The sequence below is a fragment of the Pelodiscus sinensis genome, chromosome 7, assembly GCF_052426305.1.
Source record: "Pelodiscus sinensis isolate ZL-2025 chromosome 7, ASM5242630v1, whole genome shotgun sequence".
NCBI lineage: Eukaryota > Metazoa > Chordata > Testudines > Trionychidae > Pelodiscus > Pelodiscus sinensis.
The window spans coordinates 55,758,254-55,781,798 of NC_143058.1; the positions used below are offsets into that span (position 1 = coordinate 55,758,254).

At 41.6% G+C, this 23,545-nt stretch overlaps 1 protein-coding gene across 1 annotated transcript in view; it reads left to right on the top strand.

Annotated features, from left to right (window-relative positions):
- Nucleotides 1-23,222, top strand: part of COL3A1 (collagen type III alpha 1 chain) — a 74,418-nt gene extending 51,196 nt beyond the window's left edge. Inside the window, exons 28-51 of the mRNA XM_075933792.2 lie at nucleotides 419-472; nucleotides 1,218-1,262; nucleotides 1,381-1,479; nucleotides 1,582-1,689; nucleotides 2,179-2,232; nucleotides 3,234-3,287; nucleotides 3,400-3,453; nucleotides 4,180-4,233; nucleotides 4,717-4,824; nucleotides 4,971-5,024; nucleotides 5,984-6,037; nucleotides 8,273-8,434; nucleotides 8,572-8,679; nucleotides 10,866-10,973; nucleotides 11,794-11,847; nucleotides 12,040-12,147; nucleotides 13,662-13,715; nucleotides 13,811-13,918; nucleotides 15,754-15,807; nucleotides 16,024-16,131; nucleotides 18,863-19,154; nucleotides 19,825-20,012; nucleotides 20,162-20,404; nucleotides 22,110-23,222. Coding sequence (XP_075789907.2) covers nucleotides 419-472; nucleotides 1,218-1,262; nucleotides 1,381-1,479; nucleotides 1,582-1,689; nucleotides 2,179-2,232; nucleotides 3,234-3,287; nucleotides 3,400-3,453; nucleotides 4,180-4,233; nucleotides 4,717-4,824; nucleotides 4,971-5,024; nucleotides 5,984-6,037; nucleotides 8,273-8,434; nucleotides 8,572-8,679; nucleotides 10,866-10,973; nucleotides 11,794-11,847; nucleotides 12,040-12,147; nucleotides 13,662-13,715; nucleotides 13,811-13,918; nucleotides 15,754-15,807; nucleotides 16,024-16,131; nucleotides 18,863-19,154; nucleotides 19,825-20,012; nucleotides 20,162-20,404; nucleotides 22,110-22,256 — 2,472 coding nt within the window. The 3' untranslated portion in view covers nucleotides 22,257-23,222. The remainder of the gene's footprint in view (nucleotides 1-418; nucleotides 473-1,217; nucleotides 1,263-1,380; nucleotides 1,480-1,581; nucleotides 1,690-2,178; nucleotides 2,233-3,233; nucleotides 3,288-3,399; nucleotides 3,454-4,179; nucleotides 4,234-4,716; nucleotides 4,825-4,970; nucleotides 5,025-5,983; nucleotides 6,038-8,272; nucleotides 8,435-8,571; nucleotides 8,680-10,865; nucleotides 10,974-11,793; nucleotides 11,848-12,039; nucleotides 12,148-13,661; nucleotides 13,716-13,810; nucleotides 13,919-15,753; nucleotides 15,808-16,023; nucleotides 16,132-18,862; nucleotides 19,155-19,824; nucleotides 20,013-20,161; nucleotides 20,405-22,109) is intronic.
- Nucleotides 23,223-23,545: the final 323 nt, after the last annotated feature.

Here is a 23,545-nt window from a genome sequence, read left to right on the forward strand (position 1 = left end):
ATTTAAAAAAAAAACTAAAAAGAACAACACAAATATTTCAGTTAGGGCTTGTCTTATCATGTGTTGCAATGAGAAAGGTCATCCAAGATCTTCATTTAAGTTAGCTGGTCTGACTACAGAGAATAGTGGAGGATCAGGTGGTTATTTATAACTTAATCTCTGGCTTTCGAGTTAAACTGTCCTCTTTTGCAAAGTATTAGATAAGATTATGAAATTGTTTTCACTGAATTACTTCTGTGTCAAAGTTTTCTGTGACTTTGGAGAATGTATAGTTTAGGTTGTAGAACATAGTTTTTCAGACACTTTTTCAGATTTTGCTTTTCTCTAAATCACCATGAAATAGCAATTGTATACATCTCTTTCTATCTAAGTAGATATAAAATTTGTATTTACTAAATGGTATTTTCAATTTAAACAGGGATTACCTGGTACTTCAGGACCACCTGGAGAGAGTGGAAAGCCCGGAGAACCCGTAAGTTGTCCTTTCTTTTTTGGAAATCGAGAAATCAAAAGACAATTATAAAAATTGCAATCCCTATTAGACCTCATTTTCAGATGCAGAATTCCTCATACATAGAGGAATTCACTTTCTTGTGTCTTGGGAAACTATGATGAATGCCAGGGTCTTTGCGCATCAGCACAGAAGGCATTACTGAAGATGGGTGGGGGAAGCCAGGAGAGAAATCGGAAATTGATCTGTATATCCATAATAGCAGATCTAATGGCCAGAGTACTCCTCCAGAGTACAAAAGGAAAGGAGCAGATACTCAAGTCTTGATGATCTGGTGGACAATCATTTTGTTCTGAAGGCTTTTCCTTTCCAAGTACCAGAAAGTGATAAGTGATCCTAACTTTTACATCAGTCTTAGTGTGGGCAAATGAGGGCTAATGGTGCTGATCCAATTGCCTCATCTCCCTATTCATCTCCCTATTCCCAGAGATCGGAGATGCCACTTAAAAACATACCCATAGTCAGCACTCTTCAACTTGAGGAGGCTACTATTTTTTTAATATCCATCTCTAGAAGTATCCTCCTCTTGAAAATGGTATTTGCAAAACTAGATCATAAAAGGATCCAAATAGAAGTTGTTTACATTATCCCAGTCATGGATAAAATGTGAAGGAAATGAGATGCCACACATCAGTATTTTTGAGAGACAGTTACTGTGTAAAACGTTAAGTGTATGGGTTAGTAACATATTTTCCATTGTAAACAGGGACAAAGAGGTGAAAATGGAGCCCCTGGAGCCCCAGGCAATAAGGTACGCATTGCAATAATATTTCTGTGATTAAATATGAGAAGGAGAGGAGGTAAATAAATGTGAAACCATGATACCAGCCTTGGAAACAACAAAAAGCTATTGCACTTTTTTATGGCAGGGTGAAAATGGCCTTCCAGGTGAACGTGGTGGACAAGGTCCTCCAGGTCCTACAGGAGCAAGAGGTGGAACAGGTCCCCCTGGCCCAGAAGGTGGCAAGGTATCTGCTTAATCCCCAAACCATTCCCTATATTATGTGCTTTTTTCAGGTTCATTCAGCTTCACCTTCAATGTTTATCACATTTCCCTATTATACCTGTAGGGTCCTGCTGGTGCACCTGGTTCCCCTGGTGGTGCAGGGCCACCTGGTTTGCAAGGAATGCCAGGAGAGAGAGGAGGTAATGGAAATCCTGGACCCAAAGGAGAAAAGGTAACAACTCCTTTTATCCTACAATTTTTGTGAAATTACTATTTTAGCTTCATGAAAAAGAGCAGGGTTTTCAAGTGTTCACTTCTGGCCTGATTTCAAAGGTGCTGAGTACCTGCTGTCTCTACTGACTTCAGTGAGAGCTAAAGGTTCACAGAATGTATGCAAATCAGAACATATATTTATAAAAGACTACGGTATATGAAAATGCTGTGGGAGATTCTCAGCTCATGTAAATTTGCTCCATTGAAGCCAATGAAGTGATGCCAATTCACATCAAAGGAGAATCTGGCCCATTCTGTCTACCCCTTTGCGGGTAAATGGATTTTGAGTTTTATAACTGAGTTCCATGCCTGCTTGTGTATGCTGAGGCAGAATGTTATACTGAATATGAGATTTGCATTCCCACAGTCGAACAATCCAGTTATCACAATACCCTTGTGACACTTTCCTCAGTAATTTTGTAAATGTCTTTTGATTTGTGTTTGACAGGGAGAACCTGGTGGCAGAGGTAGTGATGGCTTCCCTGGTAAAGATGGACCAAGGGTAAGTATTAACCTTTCATACTTTATGAGCTTTCTAATTACATATGACTCAACTTCAAAAGCTATTGAAGAGTCATTTAAAATGTAAGTGAGGTTCTAAAAAATGACCACCATTGTGATATGAACAGCAGACCTGATTTTGGCCATGGAAAAAGGTTTTGTTAGTGCAAGTCTACATTTATAAATCAAATTAGTTTTAATGCTTGTTTTCATAACTTAAGTTTTTAATTGGACAGGAAGCTTTTATTAACTTGATGTGTACAGATAAATGGGTTTAGTTATATGGGGGATACATCACAATGAAAATAGGAAGGGAAGCTGCTCGCTTTTCCAGTTAGCTATATAAAGAGGACAAGACTGAAGTGTGAGAGAGAGAAGTATATGAAGACTTTCATGAAAAATACTTCTAAACAATGTTATCTATGGTATGAAACCAACACATGAAACCACTTATGGTGCATCAACATAATGAGTCACAATAAATATAAAAAAACTACTTTATGTGAAAGTTATAGTTGCAAAAGTAGGTTAGATTTTCAGTTTTAATAATGTAGTTATTTGATTGTTCCTTTCTTACTTGGTGCCTCATCATATGCTCACTGAACTCAATTTCTACCCTCCTACTGACTTCAGTGGTGTAGAACTAGTCCTCTACCAAGAGTATAAAAATGGATCAGGTACTATGGAATCAAGAGAAATTTAGTAAATTGTCTGGAGATAAAGGTAGGAGAACAGATGACTTCCAGTGAGTACCAATGGAAAGATTCACATTAATTGCAATGGGCATTGAATCAGACCATATTCTAGTGAAATAAATTCAAAATGTGTAAACAATCCCTCAAAGTGCTCATGTAATATAGAAGTAGATTTTCTGCTATTAAAGTAACTAAAAAGTCATATATATAATGAGGGTGAGATTCAAATTTTCAATGATGACAATACATGAAAATAAATCTGTTTGTATTTCTGTACTAAGTACACATTGTTTTCTAATTGTTGTAGGGTTCTGCAGGTCCCATTGGGCCCCCAGGTCCAGCTGGCCCACATGGAGATAAGGTACTTTATAACTTTTATAACCTTGTGTTGAAATGAGGGTTTATGTACATATGTCTGAGATGTTCTCCTTAGCTGGAGGTATATTTCTTAAAACAACTTTCTGTCTTTTCAGGGAGAACCTGGTGCAGCTGGCCCTCCTGGTCCAGTAGGAGCCCGTGGTGGTCCTGTAAGTGACTATTCTTTTTGTTCAGTTGTAAGGCTACTGTAGATTCCATTGCTTGGGACAGATTCAGCCCTACAATTAAGTGATGTCTTTGGGAATAGATAGGGCCTGATTTCAAAAGTTGTTGAACATCTGCAGCTCCCACTGACTTCAGAGAAATTTGTTGAAACTCAGAACTTTTAAAAAACAAACCAACTATTTTTTTTAAAAGCGATGATACACACCAGAGAGATGCCAGAGAAATGGGGGTAAGTCTGAGATGCACAGTTTCCTGGTATTTAAATCTCTGGTAGAAGTTATCGTTCAACAAACAAATTAAGATTAAATTTTCAAAATTCTATTAGTTTGTTAAATGGCCTAATTTGCATTTTATAGTTTTCCGTACTAAAGTAAACTTTTCAGAATTCACTTGTTTTTGGTGTTCCTTTTCGTTTTGATAAAATGGGCCAGATTTTGATTTCCGATACCACAGGCTGAAACTAGAGTAACACCACTGAGGACTTACATGGATGTTACTGAAAACAAGATTTGGCACAATGGTGATCATTATCAAGGGACAATTTAAGCAGTTTGAAAGTATAAAGTTTAGTAACCGTAACCACATTTAAATTGTATTTCAGGTAGTGATGGTAGACTAATATGAACCCTGTTCACCAAAGAATTCTCACATATGAGGTTTGAAAAATATTTTTCTCATTTTTACACCTATGATCTGTTTCCTTTCTACAGGGTGAGAGAGGTGAACAAGGTCCCCCTGGGCCTGCTGGCTTCCCTGGTGCTCCTGTAAGTATAAATACCAAACAAATTTGATACTCAATTTATATTGTTAATTCATGTTAAGTAATAACTGACCATATTCCTGTCCATCGTAGAATGATCTACCAAGCTCAGCATAATAAACTTATGACCTCTGTATTCCATTCGGACAATTAATATGTATTTTTTGTTTATTCCCCTTTGTTTACTTATTCAGCCATACTTCAAGATACCCATCCCCCTAGCCTATCACATTCACTTTAGTGAGATATCGAGAAAGCAACACGTAACAATACAAACTGCAAACAGAGTTCAGATTCCAAATTGTGTTTCGGCTCCTTAGTTGAGAGTATCTGGTTCTTGGATCTGATATCACATTGGATTTATCTTGTCTTCAGTGGATTTATAACTTATAGACATGTATTCTTACTTAACAAGTAGATACATCTAAGGAAAGTCATCATAACCAGTTTAACAAAACAGAATTTATAAGAATTTCTTTGAATACAGGGACAAAATGGAGAACCTGGTGGAAAAGGGGAGAGAGGCCCTGGTGGTGAAAGAGGTGAGACTGGTCCCCCAGGAGCTGCAGGTCCTCAAGGAGGCCCTGGCGCACCAGTAAGTATTCATTTTTACCCAAATTCAAATTTCTCTCCGTTATGAGATCACTCTGAGCTGTTTGAAATGCATAATGCGTCGACACCATCTTATAATCTTGTCTGTTGGCTGTTTTTCATGCCAAGTTGCATTTTTTTTCACTATAGGGTCCAGCTGGTCCCCAAGGAGGAAAAGGAGAGCGTGGTGCTCCAGGCGGCCCTGTGAGTATTATCCTTTTCTATCAGTGGGTAGACAACACCACTGATTTTTACTGGGACAATAATTCCAGCATAATCTCCAACAAACTCAGGGCACTGAGAGTTCTGGACTGTCTTTAATGTAATAAACTTCTCTGGAACACTAGTAAGGTGCAGTAACTAAGCCAAACCATCTATGACCTACTGCAGATCACCTGCTATTTTGATCTAAAAAAATCTCATTGGCAATTTTTTCTTCGACCATAAGTTAGATATTGAGAGATAGCTGAGATCTTCCAGTGCCAAAAGTTAACATTGGGACTGTATATTTAGTTGTTGTGGAAATGTATTCTGCCCTAGTACAAAATGGCAATATATCTGTTCTTTCCATAACACCTTTGCCATAATTTTGAAACCATTGCAGAGGTGTATTATGTTAGGAAAGTTAGGTACCAGTCAAACTTTGGATAGTCCCTCATCCTTTCTCATGGGCTACGTCTACACTGGCCCCTTTTCCTAAAGAGGCATGCTAATTTGACAGGTCGTAATAGGGAAATCCGCGGGGGATTTAAATATCCCCCGCGGCATTTAAATAAAAATGTCCGCCGCTTTTTTCCGGCTTTTAGAAAAGCCAGAAAAGAGCGTCTACACTGGCCCCGACCCTCCGGAAAAAAGCCCTTTTCCGGAGGATCTCTTATTCCTACTTTGAAGTAGGAATAAGAGATCCTCCGGAAAAGGGCTTTTTTCCGGAGGATCGGGGCCAGTGTAGACGCTCTTTTCCGGCTTTTCCCCAAGCCGGAAAAAAAGTGGCGGACATTTTTATTTAAATGCCGCGGGGGATATTTAAATCCCCCGCGGATTTCCCTATTACGACCTGTGAAATTAACATGCCCCTTTCGGAAAAGGGGCCAGTGTAGACGAGCCCTTCATGTTTTGTTACCACTGTTTTAAAATTGATCACTAAACTTATTAATACATTCCAGGGTTCATCTGGTTTCCCTGGCGCAAGAGGCCTGCCTGGTCCTCCTGGTAATAATGTAAGTGTATACTTACCTTGCTGTTTTATCTAAGTCTTATCACTATTTACAGTACATGAATATAAATAATACACAAGGAGAAGTATACTGAAATTAAAGTTTCATTTTTTGCTTCATTTTAACTTCACAGAAGTGGGCTTATCTCCCTCTCACTATGTTTCATTTATTGTATTGATAACCGTCATCTTTCGGTGTTTGCTTCCCCCAAATCCTACTAAACTCAATGAGTCTCCATTAACAACAGTGGGGGTATTTCTATACTACATCCCTCCATCACCAGAGGGATGTAAATTAGACATACCGACATTGCAAATGAAGCGGGAATTTAAATCTCCCACGCTTCATTTGAATAAAAATGGCCACCGCATTTTGCCAAGTCAGCAGTATGTCGACAAATAGCAGCTGTCAAGACAGGGATTGGGTGACAAAGAAAGCCTTTGTCGCCCGATACCCATCTTGACAGCAGCTTTTTTCCGACAAATTGCTGACTCCGCAAAATGAAGCAGCCATTTTTATTCAAATGAAGCGTGGGAGATTTAAATTCCTGCTTCATTTGCAATGTCGGTATGTCTAATTTACATCCCTCTGACAACAGAGGGATGTAGTCTAGACATACTCTGGGATCTGGATTATTTATCTGTTTATGGTGGTCATAAATGTCCTATTCACTGTTGATCTTTATGATGTAAGAAGTGTACAGTTTAGGATTTTGACTAATAGGCTGTGTCTAGACTGGCAAGTTTTTCCGCAAAATCATCTGCTTTTGCGGAAAAACTTGCCAGCTATCTACACTAGCCGCTTGAATTTCCAGAAAAGCACTGTCGATCTCATGTAAAATCATCAGTGCTTTTCCGGAAAAACTTCGCTGCTCCCGTTCGGGCAAAAGTGTTTTTCCGAAAAACTTTTGCGCAAAAGGGCCAGTGTAGACAGCATAGTACTGTTTTCCGCACAAAAAAGCCCAGATTGTGAAAAAGGAGATCGGAGCTTTTTTGCGGAAAACCGCATCTAGATTGGCCATGGACACTTTTCCGCAAAAAGTGCTTTTGCGGAAAAGCATCCTGCCAATCTAGACACGCTTTTCCGAAAATGCTTTTAACGGAAAACTTTTCCGTTAAAAGCATTTTTGGAAATTCATGCCAGTGTAGATGTAGCCGTAGTGTATTCATTTCATTCAAAGTCTTCTTTATTTCTATCAGCGATTTTACGTTGTGCTCCATAGTTCAAAGTAGATCCTTTGGGCCTTTTTTTAGTTGCCTGCAAAATGAAGTAATTTTAAAGCAAGATGGTCCATGGGAGCATCATTCCCCTACAGAGTTGGCCCATAGTATGCAGATCAAATGACTGCAAATCTATACTATTCCATTATCATCTCTATTTTCTGCTTAATTTTCTCAAATTTTTGTACATCATTTCTGCCCAAGAAAAGCTATTCTATATTACACTTGGTCACACCATATGTGCTTTCTTTCTTGCTTCTACCATAAATACTAGACTATGACTTTGAATTCTTTTCTTTTACAAGTTAGAAAAAATGGTCATGGCAAAAATTGTATGAATAAACTAAATTCCATTTTAAAAATTAGCATTTTCCCACAGTTATCATATACTTTTAAGTGAGAAATGACAAGAAAATTCCCTGCTTCCAGTCAGACTGTGATTTTTAAAAATAGATTTTTATGTCTTTTCAATATCCCTTAGTTTCAGCCAGACTTATATCAGAGTTCGGCTTCACAGTTAGAAAATCATGACCATGAGAAGAATATATATGTAATCAATCCCCAGTAAATACTGGATGGTAGAATTTAACATTTTTGGCCTGATCTAAAGTCCTGTAAAGTCCACAGGAGTATTTCCATGAATTTCAGTGGGGTTTGGATCTGACTTTTTACTGAAAAGATTTTATAGCATACATGTCCAGTCTCTTTGCTATCAGGCACCTCATCCCACAGCTATGATAGTAGAATATTTTCTGGGTGATTCCCGAAATCAACCAGTACCATCAGTATGCAAGCCAGCCTTTTGAAATGCAGCTGCCTACAGTTAAGCATCTAAGCCAACATTTAGCCACCAAAGCAAGTGATTTAATTTGCATTGCTATGAGCTCTCACAGCTCCCATTTCCTTTAATGGCAAATGGTCTCTCAAACTGATCATGATAAAATAGTACATAATGTTGACTCATCTGTCATATCTTATACTGTATTTGAATCTTCTCTCTGTAAACGTTCATTCATAGGGCAATCCAGGACCACCTGGTAATTCTGGAGCTCCAGGAAAGGATGGCCTACCTGGTCCAGCAGGTAACACTGGTCCAGCTGGCAGTCCTGGAGGTGCTGGTCCTAAAGGTGAGCCTGGCCAACCAGGTGAAAAAGGTTCACCAGGTGCACGAGGAGAAATGGTAAGTAAATTATTTGTCAGTGTTCATTATACCTGTGAATAGAATTTCATAAGAGAGACTGAATATAAAAGATAATGATTCAAAGCCATGTTTTAACTGAGTACTTATCATTTATTTATTTGCAATATTGTTGACAGGGTTCACCAGGTAGTCCAGGTCCCTCAGGTCTAGTTGGTGCACGCGGTATTGTGGGACCACCAGGCCTTTCTGGCAGACCAGGTGCTCCTGGCTTATCTGGTCCAAAGGTAAATGCAGGTTTATTGATGTAATTTACCTTCAATCATATCATGAAGTAAATCTCTAACAGAGTTTCAGGATTTTAAAGAATAATAGAAATATAGAGCCAGAAGGAACCTTGAGATATCTTCAACTCCATTCCTCTGTTCTGAGGCGGGACCACGTAAACCTAGACCATTCCTAACAAGTGTTTGTCTAACCTGTTCTTAAAACCTTCACATACATTTTTGGAAGCCTATTTCAGAGCATAACTACCTTTTCAATAAAAAGGGTTTTTTTCTAATAGCTGAGCCAGTGGTTCCCAACTTTTTTTATACCATGGACCGGCAAACCCATTCACAAACTTTTGTCACTCTGGTAACGTTTTATTTGCATATTCATTATGTGAATATTGTCATCAGTCTGCCAAAAGTTTGTGAATGGGTTTGCCAGTCTGTTGTATAAAAATCCCGGCCTTCAGAGTCCTCCCCTGCACAGGGCCAGACCTAACCCTTAGAACACCCCACCCCTCCACTACTACCCAGTGCCAGCCACTGACCCCAGCATCCCCTGCACTCAAACCCCTAGTGCCAGCCTTCTGCCCTCAGAGTCCCCCATGCCAGCCCCCCAATCCAAATGCCTCAATGCCAGCACCCCGCTCCTTACAGCTCCCCATCACCAGACCTCGTGTTTGCAGTGCCAGCCTCCTGTTTGCAGAGCCCACTGCACCAACCACCCAGGACTCCCCCCAGATTCTCCCAGTTCCCAATATTAGTCCCATCCCCAGTGCCAGCCCTGCCCCCATGGTCCTCTCACTACTAGCCCTACCCCCAGAGCTTGCTCCCCACACTGGATGCCCCAATGTCCCCTAGGGTCAGCCTCTTAGAGCCCCTCGCCCCTTGGAGCTCCCCAGTAGTAGCCCTACCCCCAGACTCCCCCAGTGCCAGCCCCCCACTTCTTAGAGCCCCTACTATCCCCAGAAGTCCCCAGCACTAGCCCTGCCCCTTGAGCACCCTGTGCCTGCCCCCCCCCTCCCCTTCACCTAGCCCTGTGCTGCCTCCCAGTCACCAGCTGCGCCCTGCTGCCCAGGTCATGGCAACTTTAAGGCTGCATGCAAGGCTCTGTGTGGCCCTCCTACAGTGCAGCAAAATGCTTTTCTGCAGCTGGTAGGAGACCCCTCTCCTGCCTGGCGCTGGGTGATGCAGCCGAGGCCTGGCCCCCAGAGCTGCCATGGCCCAGCAGCCAGCCATTTGCAGCTTGGTGCTAGTCCATGGCCTGGTGGTTGTGAATCATTGATCTAACCTACATTTCGCTGGTTAAAGATTAAGCACATTACTTTTTGTCCTACTTCCAGGGACATAGAGAACATTGATCACAGTCTTCTTTATAAGAGACTGTAACACATCTGAACACTGTTGTAAGGTCCCCCATCAGTCTTCTTTTTTCCAAACTAAAGATGCCAGTTATTTTTAAACTTTACACTTTTCTTCATAGGTCATTTAAACTTTTCTAAACATTTTAATTTTTTTGTGGCTATTATCTGGAATCTCATCAGTTTGTCCACATCTCTCGGAATGAGTGACCCCAGAATTAGAATGAGACACAAAATGTAATGACAATCCTGAATTTCACATGTAATGACTGCGACATACTTTCTTGATAATAGATTCAATGATGAAGTTCTTATGTAGTTTGTACTCAGGCAAATTCAAGTGATGTCAAAGCTAAGTGAAAACTAAGTAGGGACTTTGTGCCATTCTCTACCTACGGGAGCAAATCTAGAACTATAAAGTTAGAATGCAGAGTAAACTTTCCCTATGTGGAGTGGGACTTGAATCCGGGGTTGTCTTTGATTCTCTATTACTATTATTTTTTGATTGTTCTGAGGATTACCAAAAAGTATACAAACAAACTCACACACTTGAAAAAACAGAATAATTCAATCATTAAATACATCAAAACTTCTGATACATCATGTCTTCAGTTGTACCATACATCTTTCTTCTCTTCACATCATTAGAATAGAAAGGTTCATGCAGTTTATGAGTGTTAATGTCACCCGTTACCAGCTATTCATTTGCTTAATTCTCATTATTCATCTTGCTCAAAAAATATAAAACAAACAGAATAGAACAAAAGAGAGTCCAACAACTTCATAATTTTATGACATTACAAAAACCAGCGTGTAATGAACCCATTTCATTTTTTTATGCAGGGTGAAGATGGCAAACCAGGCAGCAATGGCAACCCAGGAGAACGAGGTGCTCCAGGTCTACAAGGTCCTCCCGGTCTAAGTGGCTCACCTGGAGAATCTGGCAGAGATGTAAGAAGATGTTTCCAATTTTAATGCGAGACTGTGAACTATATACGGGCCTATCTAAGGGGGAAGTATCATAGAATTAGACTCCCTTCCTGAGAAACCTGGTGCATAGAGAAACTATGTCAATACCATTCTCATTTAGAAGGATGCATCCCATTGTCCCTAGTTCAGCCTACTGTCTGCATGCCATTGTCCTGTCCTAAGTAATGTTGATCAAAGGAACACTCCCTTCATTGTTACAAGTTCTGGGACTACAGGTGTACACATGGGAACAATATGAATCTCCTGACCTGCTGTCTTTCTGAAAACCTGCAGAATGGCTACCTACAATCTGGTCCTCTATGTCGGTATATCTAGACCACAGGTTTTTTTTCCGAAAGGAGATATGCAAATTTGGTGCTAATTTGTATATCTTCTTCCAATCACTTTTTCTAAAGAGAAAGTAGTCTGGATGCAGTTTTTTCAGGAAAAAAATTTTGTTTTGAAAAAAGGCGTAAACCTCCTTTTTTTTAAGAGGAGCGGGTTTTTTTAAAAAAGGTGTGTGTGTGGGGGGGGGGGGAGAGTTTCAAAAAATCCCGCATCCAGTCTACTTTGACTTTCGAAAAATCTGCTTTCGGAAAAAGCAATCGGAAGAAGATATGCAACTTAGCACCAAATTTGCATATCTCCTTTCAAAAAGAAAACGTAGTCTACACATGCCATGTGAGAGTTACATTCAAACCATCTCTGTCTCTTTTCAAGGAACAGTATCTTGATTAATTAAAAAATGTTGTCTAAGCCATAATCCTGCAAATATTTCAACGTTTACCTCTGTGTTTTTCAGGGCAGCCCTGGATCAGATGGCTTGCCAGGTCGTGATGGATCCCCAGGACCAAAGGTAGGAGACGTTAAGTATCTAAATCTATCCATGCCATGTATAAATTGCCAATTCCTGAGGTACCTAGGCACTGATCTTTAGTGTTCCTGCTATTTCTCAGCATCGGGGGGGGGGGGGGTATTGATTACATATGCACTATATTGTAGCAAATAGATATGTTCTTAATGCTAACTGTTGTGAATATCACTGCAGGGCGATCGTGGTGAAAATGGTGGTCCAGGTGCTCCTGGTGCCCCTGGTCATCCTGGACCCGCAGGGAACATTGGTCCAGCTGGAAAGGCAGGTGAAAGAGGAAGTCCGGTAAGTGCAAATGCCACAGAAAGCAACTAGTGCTCATTTTGTGTTGTTTTACCAGTTACAAGCTGTGTTATATACTGAAAACAGGAATATGGAAGAGTCAAACTGCAGATTTCTTGGCCTATTATTATTGGCCTAGTATTATTGCACTGGGACATCATTACAGGTCTACCAAGGAGAAAAAGGGTGGATGGTTGGATGAATGTGGCAGTGAAAGGCTCTGCCTGGGGAGAGGCAGTGTGGAAAGGCTTCAAGAGTGGGGAGCTGCCAGAGCCTTTTCCTACTGCTTGAGTGTGTCACTGCAGTAGGAAAAGGTTCCAGAAGCACAACACAAAATATCATAATAGACAAGGGGAAGCATTGCTTGGACATACAGAGAGAGCCAGCTAGAGAATATATCCCAGGCATCGGGGTTCAAGGGCACTCTGTTCCCTTAAGCACTGCCTCACTGTCTATGCTTTTGTTTATACCTGGGGGCTACGTCTACATTGGCCCCTTCTCCGGAAGAGGCATGTTAATTTCCAACTTCAGAATAGGGAAATCCGCGGGGGATTTAAATATCCCCCGCGGGATTTAAATAAACATGGCCGCCGCTTTTTTTCCGGCTTGGGGAAAAGCCGGAAAAAAGCGTCTAGACTGGCGCGATCCTCCGGAATAAAGACCTTTTCCAGAGGATCTCTTATTCCTACTTCGAAGTAGGAATAAGAGATCCTCCGGAAAAGGTCTTTATTCCGGAGGATCGCGCCAGTCTAGACGCTTTTTTCCGGCTTTTCCCCAAGCCGGAAAAAAAGCGGCGGCCATGTTTATTTAAATCCCGCGGGGGATATTTAAATCCCCCGCGGATTTCCCTATTCTGAAGTTGGAAATTAACATGCCTCTTCCGGAGAAGGGGCCAATGTAGACGTAGCCGGGGTGTGCAGTGTTCTCTACACAATGCTGACACCCACCTAAATCATAAATAGCTATGCATTACTTATGCTCAATCCCGTACAGTGCTTTTCGATTCTGCAAAGTAAATAACCCAACCAGGCTGTCTTCATTTACAAGAACAACGAGAAGTCCTGTGGCACCTTATAGACTAACAGATATATTGGAGCATAAGCTTTCGTGGGCAAAGACCCACTTTTTGTCAGATGCATGTCGTTTATAAGCTATTCTGTGCCTGTACAGCACTAGCAATGTGATAATAGCTGAGGAAGTTGGGTGCTTTGGAAAAGCCCAACGCTAACCTCTCAGTAAATGTTGAGTCTAATCCTAAGAGGAGCCACATTCACTTTGACTCAACACTTCACACATGAGGATTGTTCAAGTGGAGGTGGCTGTCAAGTAGATTTTGGAGTCTTTGACACTTAATCAGTTGAAATGTATCATTGAAAAGCTAAGCTGAATGACTAAGTTTATGGACTTTCCCCCCTCGTTTGTGACCTGCACTACTCTTTGCACATACTGTCTGTCTAGAGAAAAGATGGTGGTAATTGCATCTTATCATGAACTCTCTCATTTCTATTTTCCCCCAGGGTCCTTCTGGTCCTGTTGGCCCTGCTGGTCCTGCTGGTACTCGTGGAGCTACAGTAAGTCCCCGCTTTAAAGCACTCGGAATATCATCTCTGCCGTTTTCTGGTTTTGACAATTACTCCTACTTATTATCACTTGTCTATTTCTAAAGGGTCCCCAAGGTCCTCGTGGTGACAAAGGTGAAACTGGCGAGCGTGGCACCAATGGCATTAAGGGTCATAGAGGATTTCCTGGTCTCCCAGGTCCCTCTGGACCTCCTGTAAGTATCATGCTGAATTTTACATTAAAGCTATACTTCAGTTTTCAATTACAGTGATTACAGATTAAAAAAAGATATCAGCTTTATGTATTTTGCTAAAGAACTGTTTTAAAAGTTAAATTCAATCAGTAGTCTTGATCAATGTTCCCTCTAACCCTTTCTGTGCATGTATGGATTTTTTCCATCTATGTGTGGCATAAATGTTTATGTGCACCATGGCATGTGCAAATGTGCACCACCAGTAATAACAAAACCTAGCTATGGGTGCTCTGCTAATCAGATGGGTGGCATTTGAATCCCTTCTGAATGGCTGCACAAGCGTGTAGCTTGCAAGGAACATTGGTCTTTATTCCCATGCTACACCAGGTGGGGACAAGGATGAATAAAGATCCCCATGGAGTCATGAGGTTCCTAGGTCACAAAAGCTGGTTTGAGACAACTTCTTTGAATGAGACCCCTTGTTTTGTTTAGGATAAATACATTTTCACATTTAGGGCATGTCTGCACTAGGACATTATTTCAAAATAACTAAATTCAAAATAATAGCTCCTGAAATAACAAAATCAAAATAGCAGGTCACCACTAAAAGGGAGCCTCGAAATTAGGAAATTAGTCCAGGGCAGGCTCCCTTGATGTGGATGTACTACCTCAACTTAGAGCACCAGGAAGCACTGGGGAGAAATTACTTCGAATTACTCTGGGGAGTAGTTATTTTGAAATAGCAGCACCAGAGCATCCACACTACCTCTATTATTCCCCAAAGAAAGCAGGAGTACAGATTTCAGAATAATGGTCTTGGTAGTGAGGACACTCAGCTTATTATTTTGAAATAAGAGGGTTTATTTTGAAATAATGCCCTAGTGTAGCCCTAGTGTAGACCGTGACTTTGAAAATCTCAAGAACAAAACACTAGGATTCTGACAAAGAGGCCTGTGGAATTTGACTACCCAGTTTTAGTGAGAAATTAATGGTAACTGGATAGCCAAATCCTTAATTTGTCTTTGAAAAATACCACCTTTAGAGTCTGAAGGTTGAATTGTTTGTTTCTGTGTAGTCATTTATACTAGGCAAAGTGAGTATTTTACATAACTGTGCACTCATGTTGTATAGATATTAATAACTATACACAGCAAAAATAATCCAAGCTTAAATATTTATAATGATCTTCATGTCAGTCACATAACTTTGCATGAGAAAGATTTATATTTGAAGGAATTTTAAGTCTACAACTTCCACTGCCTCTAATGAGGATCTAAGCACCAAATCCCATGCAATGCTCTAAAAGCTAATAGTTGTATAATGTCCTATCAATGCCACAACAGTAGTGCAGATATGTAAAATCTAAATGTATACAGGCCATAATTAAAAAGCCATTTTCCAAAATCTTGACAGAGTTCCCATTACTTACATTTTTCAATAGGAAGCAATTAGCCCCATGTGGTTTATTCCTTGGCATTTCCTCAGTAAGTAATGGTCACTTACTCTTAGTTTAGTTAAAATAAGTGATGTTTGCAGAATCCTTAAAAGAAACCTTGCAAATGCCATCATCAGCTCTGCAGTGATATGAATCTATAGCTGTGTATTCGAAAGGAATTAGGGTATTATGCAAAGCCAAAATAAGTCAGTGTGAAGATTCCCATCAACATTCTTGGCCACTGGACGAGGCCTTATACTTTTCTGCTTAGAGAATGACATAGCTGAGCTTGAAAAATCTTTTTTCAATTACTTGCTTTATATATTTGTTAAAGTTATCTATTAAAATGATTATACAAGGAGTACCACAGAGATCCCTGCTGCTGCCAGGAGAATATTGCTAACCCATCTTCTTTCGACAGGGTGCTATGGGTCCACAAGGTGCAAATGGAAGTCCAGGAAGTATGGGTGCAAGAGTAAGTAACTTTTCCTGAATAAGCAGATCTATCTGTGTTAGAAAGAATGTTTTTAACTAGAAATATGGCAGCTGCCAAATGGCAAACACTAAAGGATCAAGAAGCGCATGATCATTCATAAGAATGAAATGCTTTAAAATACTTTCTAACGTTTGACATAATTTGCAAATAACATACATGATTTTTGACATTTAATCATGCTTGTCATTGCACTAGGGTCCCCCTGGCCCATCCGGTCCTCCCGGAAAGGATGGTTCGAGTGGTTACCCAGGTCCGATAGGTCCTCCAGGTCCTCGTGGTAATCGAGGTGAAACTGGGTCTGAGGTAAGTGGACAGCAAGTACAACTTTACTTAAACGAATGACTCTTTATTGATACATCTAGCATTAAAAGATGAACTTTTCTAACGCTGTGCATGCTGCAACTACAGTTAATGAGGAATGTATCTAGCCACTTAGGGCTGCTTGCGGTGTACCAGGGGCTTGATCTCAATGGAGACATTGCATTCATGAGGCTTTGACTCAGGTCCCAGATATGCACCACCATTTTCTATTTAATGTGGGAAAGCAAAATCTCCTCTTCTCTTTCTCTTGACAACTCTGCTGGCTAGTATGAACCAGTGACAGGATTACAGCGTGCTTTCCCCATCATCTGGGCAATAGCTGAGGGTATGTCTACACTACAGCACTAATTCGAACTAACATAATTCGAATTAGTTAATTCGAACTAAGCTAATTCGAACTAGTGCATCTAGACCTCAAATCTAATTCGAATTAGCATTTTGGTAATTTGAACTAGCATGTCCACATTGAGTGGACCCTGATCCGAGGTTAAGGCTGGCCGGAAGCAGTGCCAGCAGGGCATCAGGTTAGGACTTAGACCGTGGAGCTGCTGTCTCAGGTTAGCCGAGGGCTGTGTTTAAAGGGACCCCCACCCCTGACAGACAGTTCTCAGGGTTCCCCGCTTACTTGTCTACCTCGATGAGGGACAGCAAAGCAGTCCTGGCTTGGAGTGCCCTGAATGCTGACACTCGGCACATCACAGCACTCGGCCATCAGCCCGGCGGCACTTGCCACAGGCTGCCATCCGGGGGGGGGGGGCAATCGGGGGGCTGCAGGAGAGCTTCCACCCCAAGGAGCCCGCAGAGCCACCCCAGTCCTCTCCATTGGGGGCTCGTATGCCATTCCTCCCTCACCTCCTTCCACTTACCCCTTCCTGACATAAAAAATAAAGGACACGTGTGTTCAAAAATAGAAACTCTCTGTATTGAACAAAACTCGGGGTGGGGGGGGGATTAACCTCTGGGGAGACTGGGAAAAGGAAGTGGGAGAGGTTGGGAAAGGGGAGGGGAAACCTGGGAGGAGGGAGCTGGAAGGGAGAAGCCAAGGGGAAGAAGGAGGAGGGGAAGTATCAAACTATGGTAAGCCATATCTTCAGTACTGTGTACAGATGTGATCTCCTTGCCCCAGAAAAGATATTTTGGCCTTGGAAAGGGTTCAGAAAAGGGCAACTAAAATGATCAGGGGTTTGGAACAGGTCCCATATGAAGAGAGGCTAAAGAGACTGGGACTTTTCAGCTTAGAAAAGAGGAAACTGAGGGGGGATATGATAGAGGTCTATAAAATCATGAGTGGCGTGGAGAGGGTGCATAAAGAAAAGTTCTTCATTAGTTCCCTTAATAGAAGTACTAGAGGACACCAAATGAAATGAATGGGTAGCAGGCTTCAGACTAGTAACAGAAAGTTCTTCTTCACAAAGCAAATAGTCAACCTGTGGAACTCCTTGCTGCAGGAGGCTGTGAAGGCTAGAACTATAAAGAGTTTAAAGAGAAGTTAGATAAAGTCATGGAGGTTGGGTCCATGGAGTAGTATTAGCTAGGGGGTAGAAATGGTGTCCCTGGCCTCTGTTTGTGGAAGGCTGGAGATGGATGGCACGAGACAAATGGCTTGGTCATTGTCTTCGGTCCATCCCCTCCAGGTACCTAGTGTGGGCCATTGTCAGCAGACAGGCTAATGGGCTAGATGGACCTTTGGTCTGACCCAGTATGGCAATTCTTATGTTCTTATGTTCTAAGCTCAGGGCTCAGGGTCGGGGTCTCACTGGACCACCTTGATTTTCATGCAAACCTGCTCCTGGGTTTACATGTGGCCTTTGGTGGCCAGGTTGGCAGCTATCCTGCCCTAGACAGCCACTTTCCTGTGCCTAGTGCGGCAGTCGTGGACGTTGGAGGCTTCCCCCCAAACCTCGATGAGGTCCACGAACTCCGCACTAGACCAGGCAGGCGCCCGCCTCTTGCGGCCCCGAGCAGGCTCTTGGGAGCCGCCAGCCTGGTCCCTGGAAGAGGCGAAGGGCTGGGTGGCAGCGGGTGGCTGGCTCGTGTCATGCCAGATGCAGGGTCTGCTGGCTGGGTGCTGGTGGCTTGCACCTGGCACGGGCACCCTAGCCAGACCGTACCCCTTTAAGGGCTCCGGGGCCGGGAAGGGGGCAGATGAGTTTCCCTGGTGGTGCCCAGAGTGGCCACCAGGGCAAGCTGGGAAGGGCTAGCCTCCCACTAGTTCGAATTAAGTGGCTACACAGCCCTTAATTCGAACTACTTAATTCGAACTAGGCATTAGTCCTCGTAGAATGAGGTTTACCTAGTTCGAATTAAGTGCTCCGCTAGTTCGAATTAAGTTCAAACTAGCGGTTTGCCTGTGTAGCGCCTATGAAAGTTAATTCGAACTAACGGCTGTTAGTTCGAATTAACTTTGTAGTGTAGACATACCCTTAGTTCTTTGGTCATATTGTAGCTGCTCCATGTACTTGAATGCAAGGGCTCCCAGCATCTTCTTCAGCTTGACAACTCAACTTGAGAAAGGGTTCCCACAATTTGACACAGAAGAAGATGGGCCAAACCAGTCCCAGAAAGGCTAGCAGTTGAGCTAAGTGAAAACAATGAAGTTTTTTTCTGGAACTAGCATTTTCCTGATCTTTATATTTATGGTCCTTACTGTACTTGTACGGACATAAGTCTGAGCCTGCAACCCTTATTCATCCTTTTGTTCTTTATTTCTTAGGGTTCTCCTGGCCACCCAGGTTCTCCAGGTCCCCCTGGTCCTCCTGGTGCTCCTGGTCCATGCTGTGGGGGAGGTGACTACTCTGGGGGGGTAGGTACTCTAACTGGTGAAAAAGGACCATCGTTCTATGGAGACCAGCCATCTGAAAACAAGGTCAATATGAATGACATCTTATCTTCAATGAAATCGATTAACAGCCAAATAGAAAACATCATTAGCCCTGATGGGTCCCGCAAGAACCCAGCTCGTAACTGCAGAGACCTGAAATTCTGCCACCCCGAACTTAAGAGCGGTATGTTCCATTTTTTGTTTGCCATGTTGGTAACTCCACCAGGCTCTTCTGTTGTTCTTTTGCAATGTGATTGTACTCTGAATGTACTCTGTACATTGTCATGGCTGGGCTTCTCCTATGTCAATAAAAGACTGGCTTTCTAATGGCCAGCACCACAAAGCAAAGCTGAAATCTGAACATCCATCCTGGTTCTCTTTCTTGTACATCATCATTAGTAACTAAGGGCCTCAGAAATCTGTGGAAAGATTCCTATTGGTTTCAGTGGAATTTGCTCAGGCCCAAAGCCACAGCAGGGCAAATCAGGCCCTGAATGAGAACAAAGTAATTAGTATAAATCTAATATTTAAATAAGTCCATTGACTTCAAGGAGACTTCTCAGATGCTTAAATATCTGTTTAAACCTTTTGCTGGCTGTGGACCATAAATAACACACTTTAAAGAAAGCTAGGAGTTGTCTAGCTTATTTCTCTCCTCATTTTAGAGCATTTGAATGAAATCAGTCTCTCTTTGTGCCATATTAATTCTTCTTCTGGCTTGTCTTAATTCAAAATTCTATACCTTTTTCTCAATGCCAGTATTTGAGACTCACATGAGCTGTAGAACATATGGGTAAAATAATCAAACTCCTCTCCTGATCCTCTGGCCCTTCTGCTATTTTATGTTCCTTTAGGAGAGTACTGGATTGATCCTAACCAAGGTTGCAAGATGGATGCTGTAAAAGTATACTGTAATATGGAAAGTGGTGAGACGTGCATCAATGCTAATCCCAGGAGTGTGCCACATAAAAATTGGTGGACAAGTTCAGGAGATGAAAAGAAACACATCTGGTTTGGAGAATCTATGAATGGTGGCTTCCAGGTAAGACAAATTAGATCTTCTCAATGAATAGCCTAGAAAGAAATTATTATATTTCATTCACATCAGCAGATTAAATCAGTTCCATATATTACTTAATTAATAAATATATCAGCAGTTAAAAAAAGATTGTTTTATGTGTTGTACTACAGTTCAGCTATGGAGATCCAGAGCTCCCGGAAGATGTTTCAGATGTGCAGATGGCATTCCTTAGAATGCTCTCTAGCCGGGCCTCTCAGAATATCACTTATCACTGCAAGAACAGCATTGCTTACATGGATCAGGCCAGTGGCAATGTTAAGAAGGCTCTGAAACTGATGAGCTCCACTGAGACTGAGTTCAAGGCTGAAGGAAATAGCAAATTCACATATGCCGTTCTGGAAGATGGTTGTACGGTAAGTGAACAGAACCAGATGGGATCCTAGCCATGCAGGACACAGGAACGGGGCAAGAGTCCCTCACCCATTGCAAGGGATGGACACAGTTGCAGCTCTGATGCTCAGATATCTCAGACAATGCATTCCAGAACCTTGAGTGCAATTGAGCAGAAAGCGAGTGAGGTTGGACGAGGAACAGATGGAACGTGTGCTGGTGCATAGGTATAGGAAGAGCTAATTGAGTTAATTCATTTGTTCAGCCTCTCACAGGTATAACATACGCTTTGCCAGAACAACTAAGGAATAGGCACTATGCCACCTTCTCGGACAGTGCCCTCTGCACTGCCCCAGGCTACAGGCCACCTGCTAAAAACTGCTTTACAGCAGGACTGTTTGTGGAGTAATTGTGCTATTACAAATTGTGCTTTACAAAGGTCTTCCTTTAGAGGCTCCCTTTTTGGAACCTACATCAAAGGCAGGGTGCTGAAATTCTGAGCTCAGCCCATACTTAATTCTATTCAATCTGAAGTGGAGCTGTTGGTGAATTAAGAATTGAATATTAAGGTAGATTGTCACAACCATGCAAAAATTCACATAGAAGGAAAGCTACACACTGAAGTGCACTAAGATAGTGATGATCTATAGACCATTTCACCTCCCTTTTTGGCCTAAGTTTCTAGGTAGCACTTTTCTATCACCCCCATATAGCTGGAGGACACTGAGGCCATGAAGTCTACTCACTGACGGCTTCACTTGAGGCAGGACTGACATCATTCAGTATAATGTCACAATGAAGGGAATCCCACTATCTTTTGGCAGGATGCTCAGTGCTGGCAGGTCCTAGGATAGCAACATTCAGGCACCTGGTGACAGCAAGTGGTGAATGGCAGCTATGATCAAGCATGCCAGCTCATGTGAAATAACACAAGTGTGTTTAGACAGCAGAAACTAATGCACATCATCTTACACCGGAGAAGGACCACCTAGGCTAGTGAATGGGCTGCATGAATGGCCCTCCTTCATCTCAGTGTGCTGCAAGATTGTCCTAACCAAAACATTCTCCCAGGATAGGGTTGTTTTGCTAACTGCTTGCTTACGGATACGGAAGGAGCACATGGTTCTCCCAGTTAGTTTTGTGTGCAATTAGTCTGCACCTCACTTCACATGCTCTTGCTTTACATGCGTGTCAGTATTGTAATACCAGTGGGAAAAAACTATGTGGATGGAAACCAGCAGAATCTGACAATTCTTTACATGGGCCACTATCAACAAAATGTCTCGAGGGCCACACTAGAACCCCAATGGGCTGCATGGTAGCCCTCAGACTGCAGGTTGCCCACCACTGTGCTAATTAGGCAAAGCTGGGGAGCATTTCTCACTGCTAATCTGGTGCACTGCAGTGGCCCTGACTGCTCTATGCTACACAGACATCAAGTGTGCCAGAGACATGGTGTGAGTATCAGGGAGCTGTAACCATCTCCTGATTTCCCCCTCCATGGCCTACCAGAAAATCTAGGCCAGAATTTGAACACCAATTAAGAGCTATTGTAAACATACACTTTTCCAAGAAGAGACTGATTAGGGAAATGCAGGGTTTTGAATAGTGCAGGTATGGAACATGGACATGAGGAACAACAGATGTGAAATTAAGTAAAATAATCTCCTTTTATATTAACTCTATCCTAGATTGTGCTAAATGAATTTTTGTCTTTCATTTTTGCAGAGTCACACTGGAGAATGGGGTAAAACAGTCTTTGAATACAGAACACGCAAGCCAATGCGGTTGCCTGTGGTGGATATCGCTCCCATGGATATTGGTGGCCCTGATCAGGAATTTGGTGTGGACATTGGCCCAGTCTGTTTCTTGTAAAAATCAAGGATACTGCTTTTTCTAAACTCCCAGCAAGTAAATCCACACTCTCCTCTTGTTTTAACCTTGTCAACTGGTATAGGTGATCAACTGTATCCCAGTTATTTATTTCCAAAATTTCTGGAGGGAAAAAATGCAATTTGACCAAGGGTTAATAGTTTCTAATTGCACAAAGTACAATAAAAATGCTTTTTGCTTTTTAAACCAAATTCCATCTTCTAAACATGGTTCTGTGGTGCTATAATAAAACTTCAACACTCAACAAAACAATACTGTCTTCCATTAGTTGAATAAAAGTCAATTTACACGGCACTGATTGCTCCCAGCATCAAGGTTTACCCTAAGACGCAGTCCATAAAGCTAGAAAGACTTCCCCGTTTCAACTACCTCAACATGGACAGAAACTGGGATGAGTTTAATGAGTCATAGCAAAAAGTTTAAAAAAAAAACCAAAACACCAGCCAAACCAAAATACATTGGAACCATTAATTAAATAAAGGGAATTATTAGGTATACAATTGTCTTTCTCTGTACTGATTAGCTTGAACACCCTACTGTTACAATCCAACAATAAAATTATGGTATTCTGTTTTCAAGCGTACTTCTATAATTTCCTGTCATTGCTGGTCGAGACCACTACAATTAGGGAAGTGTAAAAGACTAATGTGATGGTGCTAATGTATTTTTCACATCTAAATCTGCAAGCCAGGTTTATTGACTTGCTTTAAATGATTAAAAACAATTGTAAATGTCTCCTGTCAGAGATTAGGATGGGCACACTATTTTTGAGGTCATTCTCCCTTCACTCTGTAAAAGTCAATAAAGATGCAGAATTGAGAGCCTCTATCAAACACATTTGTAGTGTTGAAGGTTAACCATCTTTGTAAGCTTTTATCTGGTTGTTGGTCTTTTCCTTACAGAGACACATAATAAATATCTTAATAAAACTCCTCATTTTTCCAAAAATTTGCTTTTTCTCCTATTTTACTATTCTTATCTTTCCCCCCCAACTTTAACAACAGGGAAGCAATGTTGTAACTCAGCATTTTGTCACAGTAATCATTTTTCAATCAAAATTCTCATGGAAGATTGTAGGATTTCACACAGAATTTAGTACTAAGAAATGCTACTTCCTGCACTAAGGGTGTTTGTTTGTTTTTTACATAGCTTTAACTTTAAACTTCTGTCTCTGATCAGCTCTCATTCCATGGGGTCAGCACTTAAAATCTGTAGACAGACAGTAGTGTCCTGTACTGTGGAAAATGATTTCTTTGTGTCATAAATCCCTC